General features: G+C 38.1%; 1 protein-coding gene across 1 annotated transcript; it reads left to right on the plus strand.

Moving 5' to 3' along the window:
• The first annotated feature begins 345 nt into the window (after positions 1-345).
• On the plus strand, positions 346-1,275 carry LOC132313949 (uncharacterized). Its single transcript, XM_059812882.1, has 2 exons — positions 346-841; positions 932-1,275. The coding sequence occupies exons 1-2, from the start codon at positions 346-348 to the stop codon at positions 1,273-1,275; spliced, it is 840 nt and encodes a 279-aa protein (XP_059668865.1).
• The last annotated feature ends 22,030 nt before the right edge of the window (positions 1,276-23,305 follow it).

Genomic DNA, 23,305 nt, shown 5'->3' on the forward strand with positions numbered 1-23,305 from the left:
GTCGTCCTCTTCGGAAGATGATCCTTTTGGGCCATTGATTCAATAAGATCAAGACGAATTCTATGAGATTATGAATTCAGTAAGGACAGAGATAGTTGAGCAAGTATTTCCAGTCTGTAAAAAGAAGCGGTATATTCATCGTGACCAAGAGGGAAGCCACTATTAGCTAATGAAAGACTACTTCAACGACAATTGCACATATCCACCGGAGTACTTTCACAGGTGATTCAGGATGTGACGAGAACTTTTTCTTCGTATCCTTAATGATGTCAAAGCTTATGATGACTACTTTGTCCAAAAAAAAAGGATGCGACTGGTCGTTTGGGGTTGTCTTCTATACAGAAGATGACAATTGTTGTTCGTATACTCGCATATGGTTGTACAGCCGATCACTATGATGAGTATATTAAAATCGGCGAGAGCACTGCCATTAAATGCTTGAAGGCATTTTGTAATGCTATTGTTGCTGTGTATGTAGAGGAGTATATGCACCCACCCAACGAAGCCGATATAGCACGGCTGCTTGAAGAAGGAGAGCAGAGAGGATTTCCGGGTATGTTTGGTTCTATCGACGGTATGCACCGGGAGTGGAAGAATTGCCCAGTGGAGTGGCAAGGCACACATAGGAGACGATCTGGCAAGAAAACTCTCATATTGGAAGCAGTTGCCTCACAAGATTTGTGGATCTGGCATGCATTCTTCGGAATGCCGGGTTCACACAATGATATAAATATATTGGATCATTCCTCGGTATTCAACGGTATCGTCAATGGCCAATTACCTCTGGTTAATTATGTAGTGAAGGAACATCACTATAGAATGGGGTATTACCTGTCTGATGGTATATATCCTAAGTGGGCAACTTTGATGCAGACCATCCCGCATCTAACCACTACAAAAGAAAAATTATTTGCTCAGTGACAAGAAGCAGCAAGGAAAGATGTGGAACAGGCTTTTGGGGTATTGCAGATCAAATGGGCAATAACGCAAGGACCAGTGCGTTACTGGGAGAAAGATGACTTGCGCCTTATAATGAAAACGTGCATCATCCTTCACAATATGATCATTGAAGATGAGCGTCACGCAAATGTTGGAAGATGGACTCCGCCACCGGAGGATACAATCCCGATTCCCATTTTAAGTCAATGCCCATCGGTTTTAGCGGCACACATATCCTCTCGCCAACTTCAGATTCGTAACAGAGAGACAAATACGCAGTTGATGAATGATTTGATGGAAAATTTGTGGAACTGTTATGCTGATGAAGATGCTTAATTTATGTTGTATTTTGTTTTATATTAAGATGTTATGACATTTCGTGTACTAGTATTTTTTTTATGTAATGGTTTTTTAAGATTGGAATAAGAAAATAAGTATTTTATTTTAATTTTTTGTTTTTTTGAATAAAGTTAAAAAATTTGAATTTTAAAACTTTTTTTTTTTAAATTATAGCCGTTAAGGCACTGTTTGGTACTATAAAAACAGTGCCTTAATGGCCAAATACACTATTTGGCCTACACATTTAAAATTTAAAGCAAAAAAATTAAAAAAAAAAAAACCAAATTTTAAGGGAAAAAAATAATTAAAAAAAAAGGTAAAATTTGAATTTAAATTTTTTTTTTAAAATTATAGCCATTAAGGCATTGTTTGGTACTATAGAAACAGTGCCTTAACGGCCAAATACACTATTTGGCCTACACATTTAAAATTTAAAGCAAAAAAAATAATAATAACAAAATAAAAAAAATTTAAGGGAAAAAACAAAAAAAAAAAAGGTTTTTTAATTTATTTTTGGGCCAAAAATTTTTTTTTTTGGAAAAAAAATATATTTTTTATTTAATGAATTTTATTTTATTTTTTTCCCAAAAAAAAAGTGCTCTAAATAACCTATTTTTAGATTTTTTTTTTTTTAAAAAAAATTCCAGCCAAATACTGCCGTAAGCCACTGTTGGCACATTGTTATAGTAGCAGGAGAAAAAAACAAAAAAGCTTTGCTCCAAACGGCACCATTTTGGCGCACAAAAAAACAAAAAAAAAATTTCCACGATCGCGGGCTGGTTCAAGAAGGACTTCTGCTACCGGTTCCCAAATTTGGCACCCATTCAAGAAGGTCAGAAGCCTTTCCGACGCACTTTGGCTACCGGTTCCCAACTGTTGTACCGGTTCAAAGTTGGCAGTGAACAAATCTTTTATGAACCAAAGTTTGCTACCGGTTCAAAGATTCTCCTACCAGTTTCCACTGGGCAGAATTAAATATTTCGGTTTTCTTCAGCCTTCTAAACTCCCTAAGTGTTCTCACTCACTCGCATACCTTCTTAAAGCATTGTTCTCATCATCTCGGAGTGTAGTAAACCATGAACACTTGAACTTCTTCAAATCCGAATCCAATCAATCTTTGAAATTTTGAACCGAAAAATTACAGGACTTGTTTTGATAACGAAATTAGCGAATTACAAAATATATATCTCATAGGTAAAACAGTGTAAGAGAGAGAAACTAAACTTACCGTCAATTCGACATGAATCCATCATCAAATCTCTAGACATATTATGAAACTAAACTTACCGTCAATTTTCTGGTGTTGATGATGTTGAGAGTACTGTAAATTTGAGTAAATTTTGTCATAATAAATTTTAAGCAGCAGAAGAGCCCCCAATTTTGAGTGCCAAAATGAAAGACATTTGATGTTTATAGATCTCTATAAAATGATACAAATGTTTCACCAGCATAAGAAATGATGCATTGAACAGACATACATGCACAGGGCATATTAAGCCTTACAATGACCAACGAAGATGGGCTTGTAGTTAATGCTCGAATAATCTTCTTACTTCCTTCTTATTCTTCTTTTTTGCGAATTAAGAAGACCATTGCAAATTTGCAAGCACTCCAAAGTGAACACCGCTTAAGTGCAAAGATGGTACAATAATGGAGTACAGAAATGGTAAATAGTAAAATATCATAAGCAGTTCACTTGTTAAAAATGCACAGGTATACACACACGCACTCTCGTACTATAAACACTTTTATTTTATTTTTTCCCAACCATAAACACTTCTATTAAAGGAAAAAGAAATCGGTACTTAACTGAAAAAGAGTTCCAACACTAAATGAAAGATATGTGTTTACCAATACTCAAGGAAATGCACTAGTAATCCACATCCAGATCAGTTTCCTCATTCTACCACGACACAAGGCTGTTGACATGAGGGTAACAGCTCTTCTTGATCGGGGATCTGTGTTCCATGTCAATCTTTTTCATACTATCGAAATCATAAGCATACAGAAAGCCATCTTTGTCCTTGAAAACTATTTCACCCTTAACTCTTGAACAATAAAGTGGAATCATTTTCATTGAGCAACCTTCTATGATACTATGTTGCTTTATCCAATCTTCCCCATTTAAACTACTCAAGATCCAAATATCAATATGGCATGTATCTTCATGAGTCATAAAAGAAAGAAGCCCACCCATTTCAACAATCCCATCGTGAGTTCCACTACTTTTCGGGAGAGATGTCTGGTGGAATTTTTCATCGTCCGTTATCATAGATACTAGGTAATTACTGCCATCAATGTGAGGAATCCAATGCCAAGCTCCTATTGCAGAAACTGGGTTGCACCCCAACCATCTAAGAAGTCCAAAAGGAGGTCCATCCACCATCCTCCATGATCTTGCCCCAAGAATTAAAATTTCACAACCAATGTATCGCATTTCATCCTCAAATAAGTGGATCAATTTATATTGACGTGTAGATTTGCATAATACTAACCCGTATGATTCCTTGTGGGGAGGATATATCATAGTACCTAAAGGAAGTGCAATCAGCTTCCTAGTCACAGGATTCAGGAAAATCAATCCTCTTTTCATTTTGTTATCAAGCAGAATTAAACCATTGCAAGTAGCTCTAATTTCTTCCAAACAAGTCACATTAAACTCTCGTATCTTGCTCTTGCCATCTTTTATTTCCATGGATTGTATATAGAAGAAATCTGATCTCGGCTTTATATTTTGTTGCAGAAATAAAGGTAGGAATTGTGATCGAAAAAGGCCATCTTCAACAGAGAAAGCGTTCGATGTTTCTTGAGGGACTATAGTTTTAGAATAAGGGTTAAGATTTCTGTTTGATTACAGAAAAAAGGAAAGATTAAAACTGTTTCAGAGCGATTCAGGTGGTCATCAATGAAAATAGAGCTGTTAACCATCTTATACCATGGCTTACAAACGTAACTCAATCTATGAATCGTTTCAGGAGGAAGTTGCAAAAGAATATCGTAGATGCATTCTTTTGGAAGATAGGATGCAAGATTCTCCTTTTGCTTTTTTTTCCCTTTTTTGACAATGCTCTTTCTTCTACCAACCTTATTAACCTTGTGCTCTTGTCTGCCATCAACTTACTCATCATGTCTTAGTAACTAGTATCTATTAACCATGAAAAAAATTAAAACTGAGAAAATGTACACAAATGATTGTTATTACTAGGATATGAAACACAAAAGACAAAAAATAAATTTCTCTTAGTATATGCATTATGTTAGAAGTGTTTAGGAATCATAAATAGCTAGTTATGTTTGTGGAACAACTTCCAAGATACACTAGTTTGCCCTAATTAAATGAGCAACCTTCATGTCATGTTGATTTCCTGTCTCTTCATATATATAGGAATCACAAATGATTGTTATTACTAGGATATGAACCCACAATAATGAATATTGCAAACACATTCCTACTGGAAATGTACCCGAATTCCCAAGAATATTGAATTTCAGTTCACTGATGAAGAATTTGAAATCCCTGACATATAAGAGGTGTGGAAAGCAAGCACTTTTCAATTGTTACTAATCGACAAAACGAAACGAAAGGAGTTTAAAGCACCAATTGTGAGCAAAAAGGTATGAGATTGTATAAATAGAGTATGAAAAGCATATTATGGCAGTTTACTATGCGAGTTTTGCAACTTCTATGAGACACATATACCACTCTTTCATTGATCTATTCGACTGAAAGGCTTATCTTTTTCAACATATACCAACCACAATTGAACAAGAATTAATTAGCAGTTGTCTTAGGACCTAATTAAACAGCAAGATTGTGTATGACCCTTTTGGCCTCTGCTACACCCTAGTTTGGAGGACGCTTACATCTAGAATCTGCTTTCCCCAATAACCACAGTTCAATGGGTCATAAACACTTGCATTAATCGATTAACATTTTTCTTTCATGCTTTAAAATCAATAAACTGCTCAAAAACTGGCTTATACTGACGCTAAATTTTTCCAAACAAATTTATAATTGCAATTGAATGACTACAATACCCAGAGACATCAAACTACCCATCAAAAATAGTTCCAAGGAAGTTCATATTTCATAATAATGATATTCTTAACATCTAGACATTGAAGGAGGACAATATGAAACAGCAGAAATAGGGTTGGTACAGATTAGCAAGAAATTCAATAAATGAACCAGTCTTCAGTGATCAATTTGTGAGTTAAATATGAGAAGATATGATTGGATCAAACGACATAGATCAAAATAAGTGAAATATCCAAAACTTGAGGTAACATAGAAAGCATACATTCTAGGGTTAGAATAAACTGCCTACCACCAAGAGACTTGTGTTTTTTTGGGTCATTTCGGATTCTGCTGCTTCCAGTAGTCATTATCTCCGATTCAAAAAGGTAAAAGAATCCACGTAGCAAAGGGTTCCTGTAGTCATTATCTGCAACTTTGATTCTTACCCAATATAACCATAATATATTAAAAATAAAAAATATATTTAATTGAAAAAAAAAATGGTGTAGAGAATAATAACAAAAGGAAAATTGTTAATTTCACCTAAAGCCTCTGAGGTTGGCGCATATTTCACCTAGATGAAGATTTGGTTTTTAGCGACCACTTAGACCCCAATTTGATTTTTGGCCTCAAACACATGCGAATGGACATTTTTGCCCTCAAAATTTTAATACTACAAAATATCTTTAATTTTAAATGACATAAATGCCCCTCTTTCATCTCTCTCGTCTGTGTCTGCGGTCTCTCTCACCCACCCCCTTCAACCACCAACACACCACCTTAAAAATGCATAAACACCCACAAACCACCACCTCTGTAATCAATCAAACATACCAAATCTTACACCCAATCACAATCCCACAATCAACGCCCCAATTCACAAAATCGGACCATGTAATCAACAATCCACAACAAGAAGAAAAAAATCAACAATCCACTGCCTGCAAATCAAACCCAAACTTGGCAACAATGGCTGCCATCGAGGCCCGCAAGACCCAACAAATCCTGCCCGGAGACGAATCCGAACTAGAATTGGACTCAAACCATGGCAAAGACAAGCTCAGCACCTCGTCGCTAGAATTGCGCCATAGGCGCCGATCAACATTTTCTTGAGGAGAGCAGTTACGGCGTGTTGGAGGTCCTCTTTATCGCGATCGATGGCGATTGGTGACTGTCGATGCAGATCTTGACCGTCAGCTGGAGGTTCTCCGGCGATTTCCTCTCGATTATCTCCGTCGAGAATTCTCGCGTTGCAGAAAACCCAAGCTCAGGGATCGTCTGGATGATAGCGAGCTTGTGGCTTCGGATGATGGCGGCGGCGAGCTTGAGATTCAGTCATCCCGTCCATCACCGAGTTCCCTCATCCTAGCCGCTTTTATCTCACAGTTGACCGCCAGGAGTCCATCCTATTCGCCGGCTGCCGATTCAGTTATCCCGTCTGTAGACACTAAAATTTAGTGGGCCTTGGTTTTAACGAGTGGACCCATTAAATATAGACCTAATGTTTAAATAAATTATTTAATTTACCAGGCTTGGTCCACTTAAATTATTTAATTAGCCCAGCCCAGATAATTAAATGAAACGATAATTATTCCTAATAAAATATATTTTGAATAATTATCTTTAAGGATAATTATCACAATATAACCGGCCCGGCCCAGTTATAGTTTTATCCTTATCAGGAGATGACATGTGTCATCATCCTATTAATCCAAGAAGCCTATAAATAGAGGCTTGGAGGAAGAAAAAAAGGAGAGAGGATTCAGAATTCAGAAGTCTACAAATTTAGACACAAATTCAGAATTCAGAAGTTCAGAGACTCAGAAATCCAGAGACTCAGAATTCAGACACAAATTCAGAATCGAAACCCAAAAGCGAAGAACATCAAGCACATCCAACAACGTGCCGTTCTTCATCAAATTCCACAGTGATTCAAGAACAAGCTCGTGCAGCCCTTGGATCCAACCAACCAAAAACAAGGAGATCGAATCAGAGGACCATTCTTTGATTGTAAAAGATATTACAAAGGACTGTACTCCACATTCATAAATTAATAAAATTCTATTTTGCTCCATATTTTGTTTCTATTGCAGACTTACAAAATTTGTGTGTACAAATTTGTGACACGCCCGGTGGGACCACCTTTGCCTCTCATCTCTTTCTCCTACCATCAAGTTTCTTCTCTATCAGATTCTATGGCTCCCCCTAAGATTCAAACAGACAAGAAAGCCCAAAAGAACATCGTTATTGCAAAGGTCGACGCTAAAGCCACCATGAAAAGTGGCACGAAGACTAAATTAAGCGATAGAAGTACCTTGACGGGCCCTGTGACATGTAGCAAGTCCCAGGCGATGGCGTCATTCAAACTTCAGCAAGATGTGGTGAAAACTAATCCTGCAACACCGGCGAACGTGAAAACTCAACATGTCAAAAACCTTGACATTGTTCCATAGGAGGCTCCACCACCAGATTCACTTCGTTCTATCTATGATGCTCACTCTAGTGTCGGTTCACCCCCAGAGTCACCACGTCAGACTTCGGAGCAATCAATCACTTCAAGGAACGTGGATTCTCAAGGCCTATCATACTCAGATGTGGTTGCTACTATGATGACTGGAGCTGCTACGGTGGAGGAACAACTAGCAACTATGGCTTATTCCATTGAGAACCTCACAAAGACTATTGAAGAAAAGGACTTGCAAATCACTACACTAATGAATAAATTGGAAGTTCAGACCTTCGGTGAAACACCAATGCCATCCGGGAATCGTGCAACTTTCATACCACCACCGTCTGGGAAACCTACATCTTCCACAGCAATACTAACGGAGAATCCTAATTCTACAGCACAAGGTACTCACAGGGAGAATCCCAAACAGACGCCGGTGACAGAACAAGAGACCAGTCAAAACCAGACATCGGGGATAGAACAGGCGACTGGTCAAACCAATCATACCTCTTCTTCAGTCTCTTCATTATTTGTCGAACAATTGCAAGATATGATAACGAATACAATCCGAGCTCAATATGGTGGTGTCTCACAGAGCACTCTCATGTACTCAAAGCCCTATACAAGGAGAATCGACAGTATGAGAATGCATGTAGGATACCAACCTCCGAAGATTCAGCAATTTGACGAAAAAGGTAACCCCAAGCAACACATTGCCCATTTTGTCGAGACTTGTAACAATGCCGGAACAGAGGGGGACTTACTAGTCAAACAGTTTGTCCGGTCCGTTAAAGGAAATGCGTTCTAGTGGTACACTGACCTAAAGTCAGAATCAATTAATAGTTGGGACCAGATGGAACGAGAATTCTTGAACAGGTTCTATAGCACTCGTCGTACTATTAGTATGATAGAGTTGACTAACACGAAGCAATGAAAGGATGAGCCTATAATCGACTACATTAATCGGTGGAGAGCCCTCAGTCTTGACTACAAGGACCGTTTGTCAGAAGTATCTGCTGTGGAGATGTGTATGCAAGGAATGCATTGGGGCCTGCTCTACATTTTGCAAGGCATAAAACCTCGCACATTTGAGGAATTGGCTACGCGTGCCCATGACATGGAGATCAGTATGAAATCCCATGACGGCAAAAGTCCCATGACTATAGAACCACGCAAAGATAAGAAGGACTGGAAGAAGGGCGATAAGTCATCAAAAAATGCGGCTAAAGATTCAATGGCTATCTCAACCACCCCAATCAAAATATCTGTTAAAGATGACAAGAAGGATGATAAAAAGCCTCGCCAGTTTCAAGAGAGGGAGAGACAGCGTCCTATGCTAAAGGAGTTAGAGAAGAAAGAATACCCCTTCCCCGATTCCGATGTTCCTGGCATCTTGGAATGTTTACTTGAAAGTAAAGTTATAGAACTCCCTGAATGCAAACGTCCTCCAGAGATAGGATGTATCAACGATCCAAAATACTGCAAATATCATCACATTATCAGTCATCCAATTGAGAAGTGTTTTATCTTCAAGGAGATGGTGATGAATCTGGCAAAACAAGGAAAAATCTTGTTGGATACAGACGAAGTTGTAACTTCAAATCATACTACTGCTACTTTGACAACCTCTGTCGTGGGGAGTGCTCGTTCTCAACCTTTAACTTTGGAGGTATCTTGCACAACTATCCAGTTTGGTTCATTGGAACCAATCCCAATCTATATTGGCCAAGGGAGTGTACGTGACATTTCAACATTTGGAAGGGTTTTTCCTCAGGATGATGAAGAAGGATGGACTCGGGTGACAAGAAAGAAACCACGAAAGCAACAAGTTGATATTTTTCAGACTAATTATTCTGACAGAGGGCAAAGGAAGAAGAAACCCCAATATCACCATAAACAGTCTAGCCATAACAGAAAATGGGTCAAGAAGACACAGTCAACTAAACACACCTCTATAAGCAAAAAGAGTCAGAAGCCTATTACTTTGCAAGAGTTCTTTCCAAAAGGATACCTAAATGACGAAGTTGTAACAACTTACATGGTTTCAACTAAGAAAACAAGCCTTAATGATGAGAAGAACGAGGATCAAGATGAAGTCCAGACTGTAGAGAACCATAATACAGCCATCATTGAAAAATCTGATGATGATGAAGTGGTCAGAGGTACGTTTGAGTCATGTTGTGCACCAATTGTTTTCACGGACGAGGATCTTCAGTTGGGTTCGAAGCCGCACAATTGTCCTCTCTTTGTCTCTGGTTACATAAAAGAACGAAGAGTTACTCGTATTCTTGTTGATGGTGGCTCGGCGGTGAATCTAATGCCAAAATTTACGATGAAAAATCTTGGCATCACAATTGACGAGTTATCGCGTAGCCGTCTTATTATTCAAGGTTTTAACCAAGGAGGACAGAGAGCTATCGGCATGATTCGGGCAAAGCTAACTATTGACGAGCTCCAAGCAGAAACCTTATTCCATGTGATTGATGCAAAGACGTCCTACAATTTGTTATTGGGAAGGCCTTGGATACATAGTAATGGCGTCATTCCATCGACTCTTCATCAGTGCTTCAAATTCTACAAAAATGGCGTACAAACGATTGTGGCGGATCATAAGCCATTTACAGAGGCAGAATCTCATTTTGCCGATGCCAAGTTCTATATCGATCATGATACACCTTCGGAAGTGCCTATCCCAAGCCTTCTGTCTACACAAGAGATTCAATCTACAAAAGTAAAAAAAACATTAAGTGATCCACTAGACGTTTCAGTGACAGACATTGTAAAGGTAGCTAAAACGCGAGGGGTCTCGATAAAAGCACATCGGACGAAACCTATTTTAAAGTATGTTCAAAAATCTCAACGACAAGAAGGGCAGGCACATGTTATCGAGATAATTGAAACTAAGGAATTTAAATTAACGATGTCACAAACCAAGGAAAAAGAAGATATGCAAAAGCTTAAAGGAGAGTTAACTCTTCCTCTCCCTAAGATTCAGAAGTCTTCACCTTCCAAGTCTCCGTTAAAAGGGTTCGTACGGCCTTCTCAATCTATGGTTGATCATTTATCACTTCCAAAACAAAGGACCGACGAAGGATTCGATCCTAAAGCATACCAACTCTTGGCTAAGTCGGGGTATGATTTTATAAATCCTGCAAGCCTTGGAAAACTGAATGCTGAGGTCACCGATGAGAAGGTGCACGGCCTCAATGAGACACAGAAGAAGTTAAAAGATCAAGGGCATAAAATCATTTCACCTAAGTCTGGTCTCAGTTTCGTAGCTTCTGAGCCACTTCGAATTCAAATCACAAAGAGGGATAAGAAGTTAAGCACCTCATACAATGGGTTTGAAGAAGTTGAGGATGAACAAGATCAGCAGACTGGGCATCAAAAATCAGTCTTTGACCGTATAAGAGCTCCATGCAATCGAACATCTGTATTCAACAGGTTGTCAAGCCGAGAATCAAATGTTTCAAGTTCTCATATCAGCAATTTGCCTCGTAACTCTGTTTTTAACAAAATGAGCTTTCATGACCAAGGAAGAAAATCTGCACAACCTCAATCTCGAAAGTCAGTATTTTCTCGAATTGGTACTATCCATAATGCACCACTCAAAAACAGCAAGATTGTGAAGTCAGAAGAAGCTAACATCGACGTGGTGAATAATAGTGAGGTTCAGAGCCTAGTGCCTTCGCGAATGAAACGTAAGACAGAGATAGATGTCACTAATGATGTTACATTGAAAGCTCGAAGGCGAACCATTGTATTTACTAATCAATCAGCAGAAGTGGATAGAATAGAAGGCACTGGCGAATCGTCTTGTGTTACTTCATACCACATCACTGTTGAAGAGGAACCTGACTGTGAACAACCAGATGATATCGAGAAAGCTCCACCAACACTAGAAGACAGGGGGCAAGCTACTGTTAATCAACTCAAAGAAATCAACTTAGGAACTGACGATCAACCCAAACCAGTTTTTGTTAGTGCATTCCTAAACCCCTCAGAAGAAAATGATTAATTTCAATTATTGTCTGAGTACAAGGATGTCTTTGCTTGGACATACAAAGAGATGGCCGGTCTTGATCCTAAAATTGCAGTGCACAATCTCGCTGTCAAACGTGGGACATGTCCGATTAAGCAGTTTCAACATTTCTTCCGTCCAGAGCTAGTTCCAAGGATAGAGGAAGAACTCAACAAATTGATTGAAGTAGGGTTTGTCCGTGAGGTCAAATATCCAACATGGATTTCGAGCATTGTTCCAGTGAAGAAGAAAAATGGACAGATTCGAATCTGTGTGGACTTTCGTGATTTGAATGAGGCATGCCCAAAAGATGATTTTCCTCTTCCCATCCCTGAGCTCACTGTAGATGCAACCACTGGACATGAAGCTCTCTCTTTTATGGATTGTTACTCTGGGTACAATCAGATAAGAATGACTCCAAGGGATGAGGAGTTAACTGCCTTTCGCACTCCTAAAGGCATATATTGTTACAAAGTTATGCCCTTTGGACTAAAAAATACGGGAGCAATATACCAGCGCGCTATGCAAAGGATCTTCGACGACATACTCCACAAGATTGTTGAATGTTATGTTGATGACTTGGTGGTTAAGACAAAAGAACGAAGAAATCATTTACAGGATTTACGTACTGTCTTTAATCACCTTCGAAAATATCAACTTAAGATGAATCCCCTTAAATGTGCATTTGGTGTGACTTTACGGAAATTCCTGGGATACGTCGTACGTCATCGTGGTATTGAGATTGATCCTAATAAAATTGAGGCCATTCAAAAGATGCCGCCACCAAAGAATTTACGTGAACTTAGAAGTTTACAAGGTCAACTTGCGTTTATTCGTCGGTTCATCTTAAATTTAGCGGGTCATTGTCAGCCTTTTAACCGACTCCTAAAAAGAGATGTTCCATTTAATTGGGACCAATCATGCCAAAATGCTTTTGATAGCATCAAAAAGTACCTTCTCAATTCTCCGGTATTGGGAGCACCGGTACCTGGAAAGCCACTCATACTTTACATTGCTGCGCAAGAAGAATCGCTGGGTGCCTTACTTGCTCAGAATAATGAAGAACATAAAGAGAAGGCATTGTATTATTTAAGTCGCAGACTCACCCCGACGGAGTGAAATTATCCTCCAATTGAAAAAACATGCCTCGCACTTGTCTTCGCTTCTAAGAAATTGAGGCATTATTTCTTAGCTCATACGATACATCTTGTTGCAAGGGCAGATCCTCTCAAATATGTTATGTCTAAGCCGGTCCTTTCCGGACGATTGGCGAGGTGGTTAATTTTGTTCAACGAATTTGAAATTATTTATGTGCCACGAAAAGCAGTAAAAGGACAAGTCTTAGCTGATTTCTTAGCTGACCATCCTATTCCAGCCGATTGGGAAATTTCTGAAGATTTTTTTGATGAAGAAGTCTTCCTTGTGGACATCCTCCCTCCATGGATGATGTTTTTCGATGGGGCAGCACGATCAGATGGGGCTGGAGCAGGTGTAGTTTTTGTTTCTCCAAAGAGACATGTCATTCCATACTCTTTTGCGCTTGCTGAAAACTGCTCAAATAATGTAGCTCAGTATCAAGCCTTGATTATCGGCCTTCAAATGGCGAATGAGATGAACATCACGGACCTCGAAATATATGGAGACTCTAAGTTGGTGATCAACCAACTTCTTAAAGAATATGAGGTTAAGAAAGATGATCTAGTACCGTACCATCGTTACGCCTCTCATTTGTTGGAACGGTTTGATAGCGTCATACCAGAGCACATTCCAAGAAAAGAAAATCGGATAGCTGATGCTTTGGCAAATTTGGCTACAACATTGGTGTTAACTGATGAAGACCTGGTTAATGTTCCTGTATGTCAAAGATGGGTCTTGCCACAAGTCTTGGAGGATAAATTTGAAGAAAGTAATGTGGTTTCTTGTTGGACACAAGAGGAAGAAGACTGGAGAATCCCTATCATTGATTATCTGGAACATGGAAAGCTTCCCGAAGACCTACGCCATAAGACTGAAATACGAAGGCGAGCACCTCGTTTCATCTATTACAACGATACATTGTATAGGCGTTCCTATGAGGGCCTTTTCTTTCGCTGCCTTGGAAATGATGAAGCAACGCATGCAATGAAGGAGGCACATTCTGGGATTTGTGGAGCTCATCAATCTGGTCCAAAGCTGCACTTTCGCGTCAAAAGAATGGGTTATTATTGGCCCACCATGGTCAAAGATTGCTTGGAGTATGCAAAAAGGTGTCAAGCCTGTCAATTCTATGCCAACTTCATACACCAACCACTGGAACCATTACACCCTACTGTGACGTCATGGCCGTTCGATGCATGGGGATTAGATGTAGTTGGTTCTTTAGAAAAGTCTTCAAAAGGCCACTTATATATCTTGGCTGCAACTGATTATTTTTCAAAATGGGCGGAAGCTACACCCTATAAACATGTGAAAAAGGAAACAGTGGTTGGCTTTATCAAGTCCAACATTATTTATCGATATGGTGTCCCTCGATACATCATCACTGATAACGGGACGAATTTTAAAAACAGTTGGGTAACTGACCTTTGTGAGAAATTTGGATTCAAACAACGTAAATCCTCCATGTACAATGCCCCTGCAAATGGTCTCGCAGAAGCATTCAATAAGACTCTATGTGAGCTATTGAAGAAAGTAGTCAACCAAACAAAGCGAGATTGGCATGAGCGAATGGAAGAAACATTATGGGCATACCGCACTACGCATCGGACACCTACTCAAGCAACTCCATATTCTCTGGTCTATGGCGTAGAAGCAGTTCTTCCATTGGAACAACAAATCCCTTCATTAAGGATAGCCATACAAGAAGGTCTTACAAGTGAAGAAAATGCCATCTTACGTTTTCAAGAACTGGAAGCATTGGATGGAAAGAGATTAGAAGCTCAACAACAACTAGAGTGTTATCAAGCTCGACTTTCTAAAGCGTTCAATAAGAGAGTTCGACCTCGGTCATTTCAAGTTCGAGACTTGGTATTAGCTGTTCGTAGACCGATTGTCATAAATCACAAGGGAAATAAATTTGTATCCAAATGGGATGGACCGTATGTTGTTCGCGAAGTTTATACTAACGACGCATATCTCATTATTGATGAAGACGGAGTAAGAGTGGGGCCCATTAATGGCAAATTCCTGAAGCGCTACTACCCATGAAGGCAATGCTCCTGATCGTACGAGCTTAAACTGCACTATGCTCCTGGCCTACATGAGTTAAAACTGCGATTGCAAAAAAAAAAAAAAAAAAAAAAAAAAAAATCTTTATAAACTCCTGGCCCGCAAGAGTATAAACTGTGAACGGTGAAACAAATAAATAATGATAACATCTTTGTAAATAAAATGGATATAATAAATCATTTGTTTTATTACTAAAATTCAAAGTTACAACTTTTTTTTTTTTTGGAAAAAAATGATGATCAATACTAAAATTCCATAGCGATAATTTCATCACGTTCTTGCCATAATATCTCTTCCAGTTGCTTCACTACTTCAAGATCGCGATTCAAGATGACGTTAGCTTCTTCTATTGATTTTCGATCTTCCCAAAGTTTGGTGATGGCTTCTTTCTTCTGAGATAACTGTGCATCCGTTGTCGATATGAGGACTTTAAGCCCTTGAGTCTCTTCCCTGGCTTCTTGCAATTCTTTCACTAATCTAGCTTCTTTAAATTCAACTTCACTCAAACTAGATTGAAGTGATTCTATACGCTTAGCACCATCATCTTCTATAGACCTAGCGTTGGTGAGTTGTGCATCAATACTGGCCAATCGTTGGGATTGAGAGTCTGAAGTCATCATACAGGCATATGAAGAAGATGTAGCAATATAATTGGCCGCATTATTGGTATATGAGTCAATTCGCCTCTTCAAAGCTGAATGGTCTCCAGGGAGTTTTGCGAGTCCTTCATAAAGTGTTTGAAGTTTAGGTGCTCGAGACGGTATTTTATCGGTAGGAGTATCGCGTATGATATTCTTATGAAATCAATAAAGAATAAAGCAGCACGACGATGAACATCAAGAACGATCTCTTCCGCATTGAAAATTGACATTTCAGAAGGGGCAACACGATGCAAGGGTGGACCCTGTTCTCTTAAAATCAAAGAAGGGATAACTACATGATCTTTACCAATATTTTCAACCACCTCCATAGCTTGACTAGTCACTTCAGCAACCCCCAAAACATCCGAGTGTTGACTAACTCTGCTTCTTTGTAGTGAAATCTCTGTACCTTTTCCTATCGCAGTGGCCAACTCTGAGGCAGACGGTCCATAAATAGATTCTTCACTACATGTTGGGTTAGCAATAATGACGACATCTTCCCCAAGAAATCCCTTGCTGTCTTTTATCTATTAAACAAATAATAATAAATAATGGTAATTTGCAGTACAAAAAAAATATATATATATATATATATATATAATAACAGTTACCTGTATAGGTTGTGAACTGCTAGGTACCCCAGTAAAAAATTGATCAAGAGAAGTGGCAACACATTCCTGTACTGAATCAAGTCTCACTTTGTCGGTGACATGCTTCCAGTTACGATCCTCATCATAAGCTTTCACATCCTCATCTAACTCCATTGACAACTAACGACGGCGACGGTTATTGTTTAGTGGTGGGACATCTTCTGCTGTTTGGTGATGGATACTAGATCCTCCAACAACGTCACAATCATTATGAGATTTGATGGTTAACTTTGGCACTGGCTTAGATGGGAGATTTGACTTCAGCCCCTTAATTAAAACCTTCCTGATTTTAGTTGGTTTCTCTGGTGGGGAAATCGTGCATTTAGATTGCTTTGAGGTAGTTTCTTTCTGTGTAAATGGATCAATATATACGCTGGACCACCATTTGGCATATGCTCTGGTAACTGAGGATTTTTGGTGGCTTAAAGTTGAAGGAAGCAACGCATCACAACCAGAAGAATAATGAACGGATGAGTTCCAATGCTTTAAAAATTCCTCTAAGGTGCAAGTACGAAAGTCATTTTTTTAATTTTCCAAGAATATCTTGATGGTACCCAAATTGTCGGCTAAATCTGTGTGGATTATACGGCTCAATGATAAGACGGTCATTTTGGCGCAATGTCAAATAACATGATCGAAGATTGATTAGGGTGTCAAAGTCAGCCTTTATCATCTCGCCATTATCTACAATAAGTCGCTCTTTTGAAGATCTTTTAGCCATTCGAGTTAAGTTTATTCCTTTACATGATCTGAATAAATTTTGGGCTTCAAAATGGTCAAAGTATCTTGCTCCTCCTTCGCCTGCATATAATGTCATTCTAGGCCAATAGTTGGTATTAGGAATGGTGAAATTAGTTTTGAAATATTCACTCAACCATCCGAATACATAGTGAATAGGAAATATCGCAGAGCAGCTTCCAGGATCTGGTAAGGAAACAATCTCGTTTAAGCCTCTGTAAATACTGGCCAGAACCGGGATGGAAAGACAAATGTTGCAGCCATCTGCTAACATGCTTGCGACCTTGAAAGTCCCAGGACGAATTATGTTGCCAGGGTGTGCAGGTAAGGCAAATTTGCAAAGCCAACATGCTAAAAAAGCAGCTAGATAAGTGGTGTCTCTCGATGTTTCATCTACACCAAGGTTGATAAATACTTATTTCTCTTTGGTGGACATCGACCGGACATGAGGGATCACACCAGACGGATTTTGAGTCCTCATAGGGCGGTGAACTTTATTTTTTGTTGATTTCTTTGAAGGTTTGGCATGTCTTGATGCACCTTTAAACCAGAAATTAATCCAGTTAGATATCTTCACATTCTGATCTCCTTTATACTTCTTGAAAAGTCTGTGGAAGGCCAAAAATAGGTGTTGACAACTCAAAGGGATAGAATTTTTGTTGTTGCCAGCTCTTGATAGTTCATCTGCACAAGGAATAACTTCATCATAAATTATTCCTTAGTGAGGGAGACCAACATTCAAGGAATGCTTTGAATACATCTTCATGACGATCATAGGAAAATAGGGAGGCGAATAAAGCACCATATAGTTGTTATTTTGATAGAAAGTCGTGGAAACGCGCCAAGACATCTTCTAACCACTCCCAATATAGTTCGGTGTATCGCAATTCAGCAGGAAGTTTATAGGGAATACTCCATGATATTTCCTTTGCTTGAACATTAAGACCCAATAGTGAAAACTAGTTTTCTTCAACAACTCTCTCATGAAGTGAAGAATTTAGTATCAATGGTTTAAAGACAATAGATTCTTCATTAATCTGATCAGGACCAAAGTCGGTGAGTTCGCATGTAGCCGTGCATGTCCAATGAGATGAACAATGTTTATTGTTAGAATCAGGCACTTGAATAGCATTACGACCAAAAAGTGAGTCATATACACTTAATGTCGTTCCTTGGACTCGTTGACTATTTTTGCTCTCTAAAATAGTCAGCTTTTGCTTTGCGAAACACTTGAACACCACCATGATGGATACCAAAGCTCAAATCAGTGTTGTCTAGAAGGAGGATTCAATTTCTGCTACGGTTGACACAAATCAAGTTGTAATACCCAATCAAGCCCTGCAAAGAAAAAAAAAGGGGTTAGAAAAAAAAAAAAAAAAAAAAGTTCTCCAGCGTGCGTAGAAAGAGAGACATTACAGTCGGCAACAAATTGCATTGGGAGGTCAGTTTTAACATAATCATGATAGACAGTGAAATCTTTTAGAAGCGAATTAATTTGCTGTCATGCATCAAATTGCATGGGGAGGACCTAGTGACTCTAGTTGAAGGAGCTTTGCAGTCAAAAAGACAACCGATGCTTGAAGAATTTACTATTGATATGATGGGTGAGCTCTTGGTGGCCTGCAGGAAGACATGGGTCTACGGCAACTTTGCTACTTCTGCTTGCCCATGAACTATGTTGCTGACAACTTGAAGATGCCTTGAATGGAAGTTTCAAGCAGCAACGCCATGGAAATCTAGTGGGTTTTGGTGCGAGGCGCAGTCCATCATCGAAGTTATCGCTCTTGGTCTGAGTTCATGGAGTGGTCTGACTTCTCCAAGCCGGAATTCTTTTCTGAAACCACCTTGCGAATCTACTACTCTGAATGTGCAACTCTCTCTCCCATGGATGGTAATTCAATACGCGTGTGAAGTTATAATCAAAGCCGGAAGCAAAGTATTCATCACCGGACCAACATGGGTTTCAATTGAAATCTCACTCTTCATTCTTTTTCTGAATTTGGAAGGAAGCAACGGAAACATGCCAAGGATTTGTTCATTCAAGGAATCTCTGCAAACCCATAAAAATAAAAATAAAATAAAAAATAAAACAATTAAAAGAAGAAGTCAGCCTGCTGCTGAGATGTGGCTAAACGGAGTTATTGATCGCCAACTTGAAGCTGACAGGTCATGTAACAACAATCTTGCCACCGTTCTCGGTCTATTTGTACCTTCAGTTTAGAACAGAGATCAACCAAGTGTCGTCAATGGTTCTGGTAGACCTCCATTAACAGACCCAGATGCTCCGGCTTGCTCGTGGTTGGGCAAACTTCAGTTTTGGCTAGAAAATCTGGCAAGAATCTTCGGCGATCTTCAGGGATAAAACAAGTCCATCGAAGCTTCCATCTACTCGACCCACCAACTTGAGCTTCAACGTTCAAACTCCATGTTTTCCGGCGTGTTTCAGTAATGACCGACGTGAGCTCCAACCAAACAACGTCGACCAAACTTCAGCCAGTTTCAGTGAGTTGCCAATTGGTTTCTTCTACGGTTCTACCCAACCGATTTCTTCTTGGTGGCCTGTGGGAGATAGACTTTGTTGTTGGCATGCTTTCGGCACTGATGATAGAACAGGATCCCTAAAAAACAAAAAATTAGTTTATTGTTTGCTAATCAGTGTGCCTGAAGTTGAACTCCCTCTCTCCCATGAATGGTAATTAATGGTCGCATGGTAAGAGGCGTGAATTTATAAGCAAAGTCGGCCGTAGCGTATTCAAATCAAACTAAGCTTCCTATTTGCTTAAAGATTCCTTGTTTGAGAAGGAAATGGATTCCAAGCTTGTACAAAGAAGAAAAAATAGAAAATAGCGTAAAAAAAAAAAAACAAAAGAAAGAAGAGTGAAAAAAAAAAACAAGAAAGAAGCTTGAAAAAAAAAGGAGAGAAAAAAAAAAAAAAAAAAAAAAAAAAAAAAAAAACGAAAAAAGAGAAAGTAAAAAAAGAGGAAGGAAAAAAAAAGATGCGTGAAAAAAAAGGAGGAAAGAAAAAAAAAAGGAAGGAAAGAAAAAAAAAGGGATGAGTGAAGAAAAAGAAAAAAAAAAAAAAAAAAAAAAAAGGAAGAGAAAAAAAAAAAGCGTGGAAAAAAAAGGGAGGAAAGAAAAAAAGAACAAAAAAAAAAAATGTCTAGCGTGAAAGAAAAAAAAAAAATTTAGCGTGAAAAAAAAAGGGAAACAAAAAAAAAAAAAAAAAAGTAGAGCAATGAAAAGAGAAAAAAAAAAAAAAAAAGAGAGAGCGATGAAAAAAAAAAGGAAAGAAAAAAAAAAGGCGTGAAAAAAAAAAGAGAGAAAAAAAAAAAGGAAAGAAAGAAAAAGGAAAGAAAAAAAAAAATCTTGAAAAGAGAGAACAAAATGCAAAAACAAAAAAAAGAAGAAAAAAAGAGAGAAAAAAAAAGGAAAAAAAACATGCCTGAAAAAAAAAAAAAAAAAAGAAAAAGAAAAAGAAGAAAGAAAGAGGAAGGTGGATACTTCAAGTCCCACTTGAAAAAGGAGACAAGTTCTGTCAAACTTGAGACTTGAAGTGGGGGCAATTTGTAGACACTAAAATTTATTGGGCTTTGGTTTTAACGAATGGACCCATTAAATATAGGCCTAATGTTTAAATAAATTATTTAATTTACCAAGCTTGGTCCACTTAAATTATTTAATTAGCCCAGCCCAGATAATTAAATGAAACGATAATTATTCCTAATAAAATATATTTTGAATAATTATCTTTAAGGATAATTATCACAATATAACCGGCCCGACCCAGTTATAGTTTTATCCTTATCAGGAGATGACACGTGTCATCATTCTATTAATCCAAGAAGCCTATAAATAGAGGTTTGGAGGAAGAAAAAAAGGAGAGAGGATTCAGAATTCAGAAGTCTACAAATTCAGACACAAATTCAGAATTCAGAAGTTCAGGGACTCAGAAATCCAGAGACTCAGAATTCAGATACAAATTCAGAATCGAAACCCAAAAGCGAAGAACATCAAGCACATCCAACAACGTGTCGTTCTTTATCAAATTCCACAGTGATTCAAGAACAAACTCGTGCAACCCTTGGATCCAACCACCCAAAAACAAGGAGATCGAATCAGAGGACCATTCTTTGATTGTAAAAGATATTACAAAGGACTGTACTCCACATTCATAAATTAATAAAATTCTATTTTGCTCCATATTTTGTTTCTATTGCAGACTTACAAAATTTGTGTGTACACCGTCCATCGCCGAGCTGCCTCATCCTCTCCGGTCAAACTCAAATGTGCACAACTGCAGTTCATCCACAGCCATCGCCCGAGCACGTCGTCGCTGTCATCTGAGCTGCCGCTAGTCAACCACGGCCGAACCGATCTCCCAACCCTCTCAACCGCCGACCTATATTCGATTCCCCTATTCTATTTATTGGGCTCCTCTCTCTCTATATATGTGAATCATTCTCTCTCTCTATATATGTGAATCATTCTCTCTCTCTCTTCACAAATATCAGAGAGGTCTCACTTTGCCAATCTACACTCTCGCCTCACTTCCCCAACAGTGGATGGTGTGGGTTAATTGGGACGATTGTCGGAGAGGAGGAAGAAGATGAAATGTGTGTTGGGGGCAATTTAGTCACAAAAAATAGTCAACACGAGGTCAAAGGGTAACATAGTCATTTAACACTAAAAATTGACATTTGGAGTGTAAGTGAAATGTTAAGCCACTAATTGGGGTCTAAGTGGTCGCTAAAAACCAAATCTCCATCTAGGTGAAATATGCGCTAACCTCAGGGGGTCTAGGTGAAATTAACCCAAGAAAAAATAATAATAATAAAAAAACTTCTTGTATTTAACAATAATAAAAAATGTTAAGATATTCAACTCCTTGTATTAAAAACAAAAATATCATTTGATTAAAAAATTGAAAAAAAATGCTTACACTTTTATAAGCGGTAGATATATACTGCATTTAAAATTAAAATATATATATATAAATAAATGTAAGAACTTGATTTTGGGTTGGGCTTGAGTTGCTGGCAACTTCAATTCAAGCCCAATTCAAACGAGATTTTTGATTTAGCCTGAATTCTAATTGTAAAGATTCTTATCCAAATTTTTGAAAAATTGGGCTTGGGCCGCTCAAGTTACACCATGGTAAAGTTGGAAGGTGCATCTAATTCTTTTTAGACCCATATTGACTAGGTATAGTTTTTTAAAATTTGATATTCTGTCACGTGTGTGTTTTTACCACGTGTGTCAATTTGGGCTAGGGTTGGCAATTTCGGTTTGAATATGGATTGCCTTTTATGATGCGTTAACAATTCGACTCGACCTGTCCTTTGGAAATTACTGAACAGGATGTGAAAAAATCTTATTAGACCTGAATTACACCATACTAAAATCAAATTAAGAATTTCAAAAACAGAGAAAAAATAATTAGAAAAATAAAGACTTTTTAAAATGGAATACTTGGTCCCGTTGACTTGGCATTCAAAAGCATTTTAGTGTAAAATGAGCATTTCCCTTTTATATATATATATATATATATATATATTAGTCTTATTATTCATTACATAACTACGATAATAATCATGCTACCAGTACCTAATAGGCTTTAACAATAATAAATTAAGCCATTATGGATATATATATATATATTTATAAAGAATATGGGAGAGATAAATATAATTTTAGAACTACTCTTAAAAACAAAACGTATTAAGGTCACTCTTATATATAATTTAAAGATATCTTATCAACTTCTCATTGTAATTTATAAAGTGCAAAGTTGTACTCATTCCACAACGGATGTATGTTTTTTTTTTCTTCTTCGCAACATGAAATATCCCATTGTTCTTCATTGGTCGTCCAATAATTACTGATGGCCTTCATAAATAAGCACGAGAGAAATGTTGATTAACTAGTGTTGGGGATTTAAGTTGAGAAAATTCTGAGAGCATCCTGTTAAGATTACTACTCAGCATGTTATTTAGGACTGCAAATGAGACCAACAAAACCGAGCTTTTAGCTATTCGAGTTGGATCTTGAGTTTGGCTGTCAGGGTCTTAGTTGAACTAGAGCCCATATAATAGTCTTCGAGGTCAATAGTTTAACCAATTTCAATATCAAAGTTGATCTCAAACTCGAGTTTGAGACCAAGACTGTTCAAAAGAAAAATTAACTATGAACTTAGTCTTATCTAGCTTGTTCACAAATACCTATTCGCGAACATGTTTACAAGTATAAAGAGACAGAGACTCAACTCAATCAAATAAGTTTAAAACAAGCTTCAAAAATACGAGC

Source organism: Cornus florida, unplaced genomic scaffold (assembly GCF_030987335.1).
Source record: "Cornus florida cultivar Cherokee Brave unplaced genomic scaffold, ASM3098733v1 CherokeeBrave_3.0.0_Hap2_Chr06, whole genome shotgun sequence".
In the NCBI taxonomy this organism is placed as follows: domain Eukaryota; kingdom Viridiplantae; phylum Streptophyta; class Magnoliopsida; order Cornales; family Cornaceae; genus Cornus; species Cornus florida.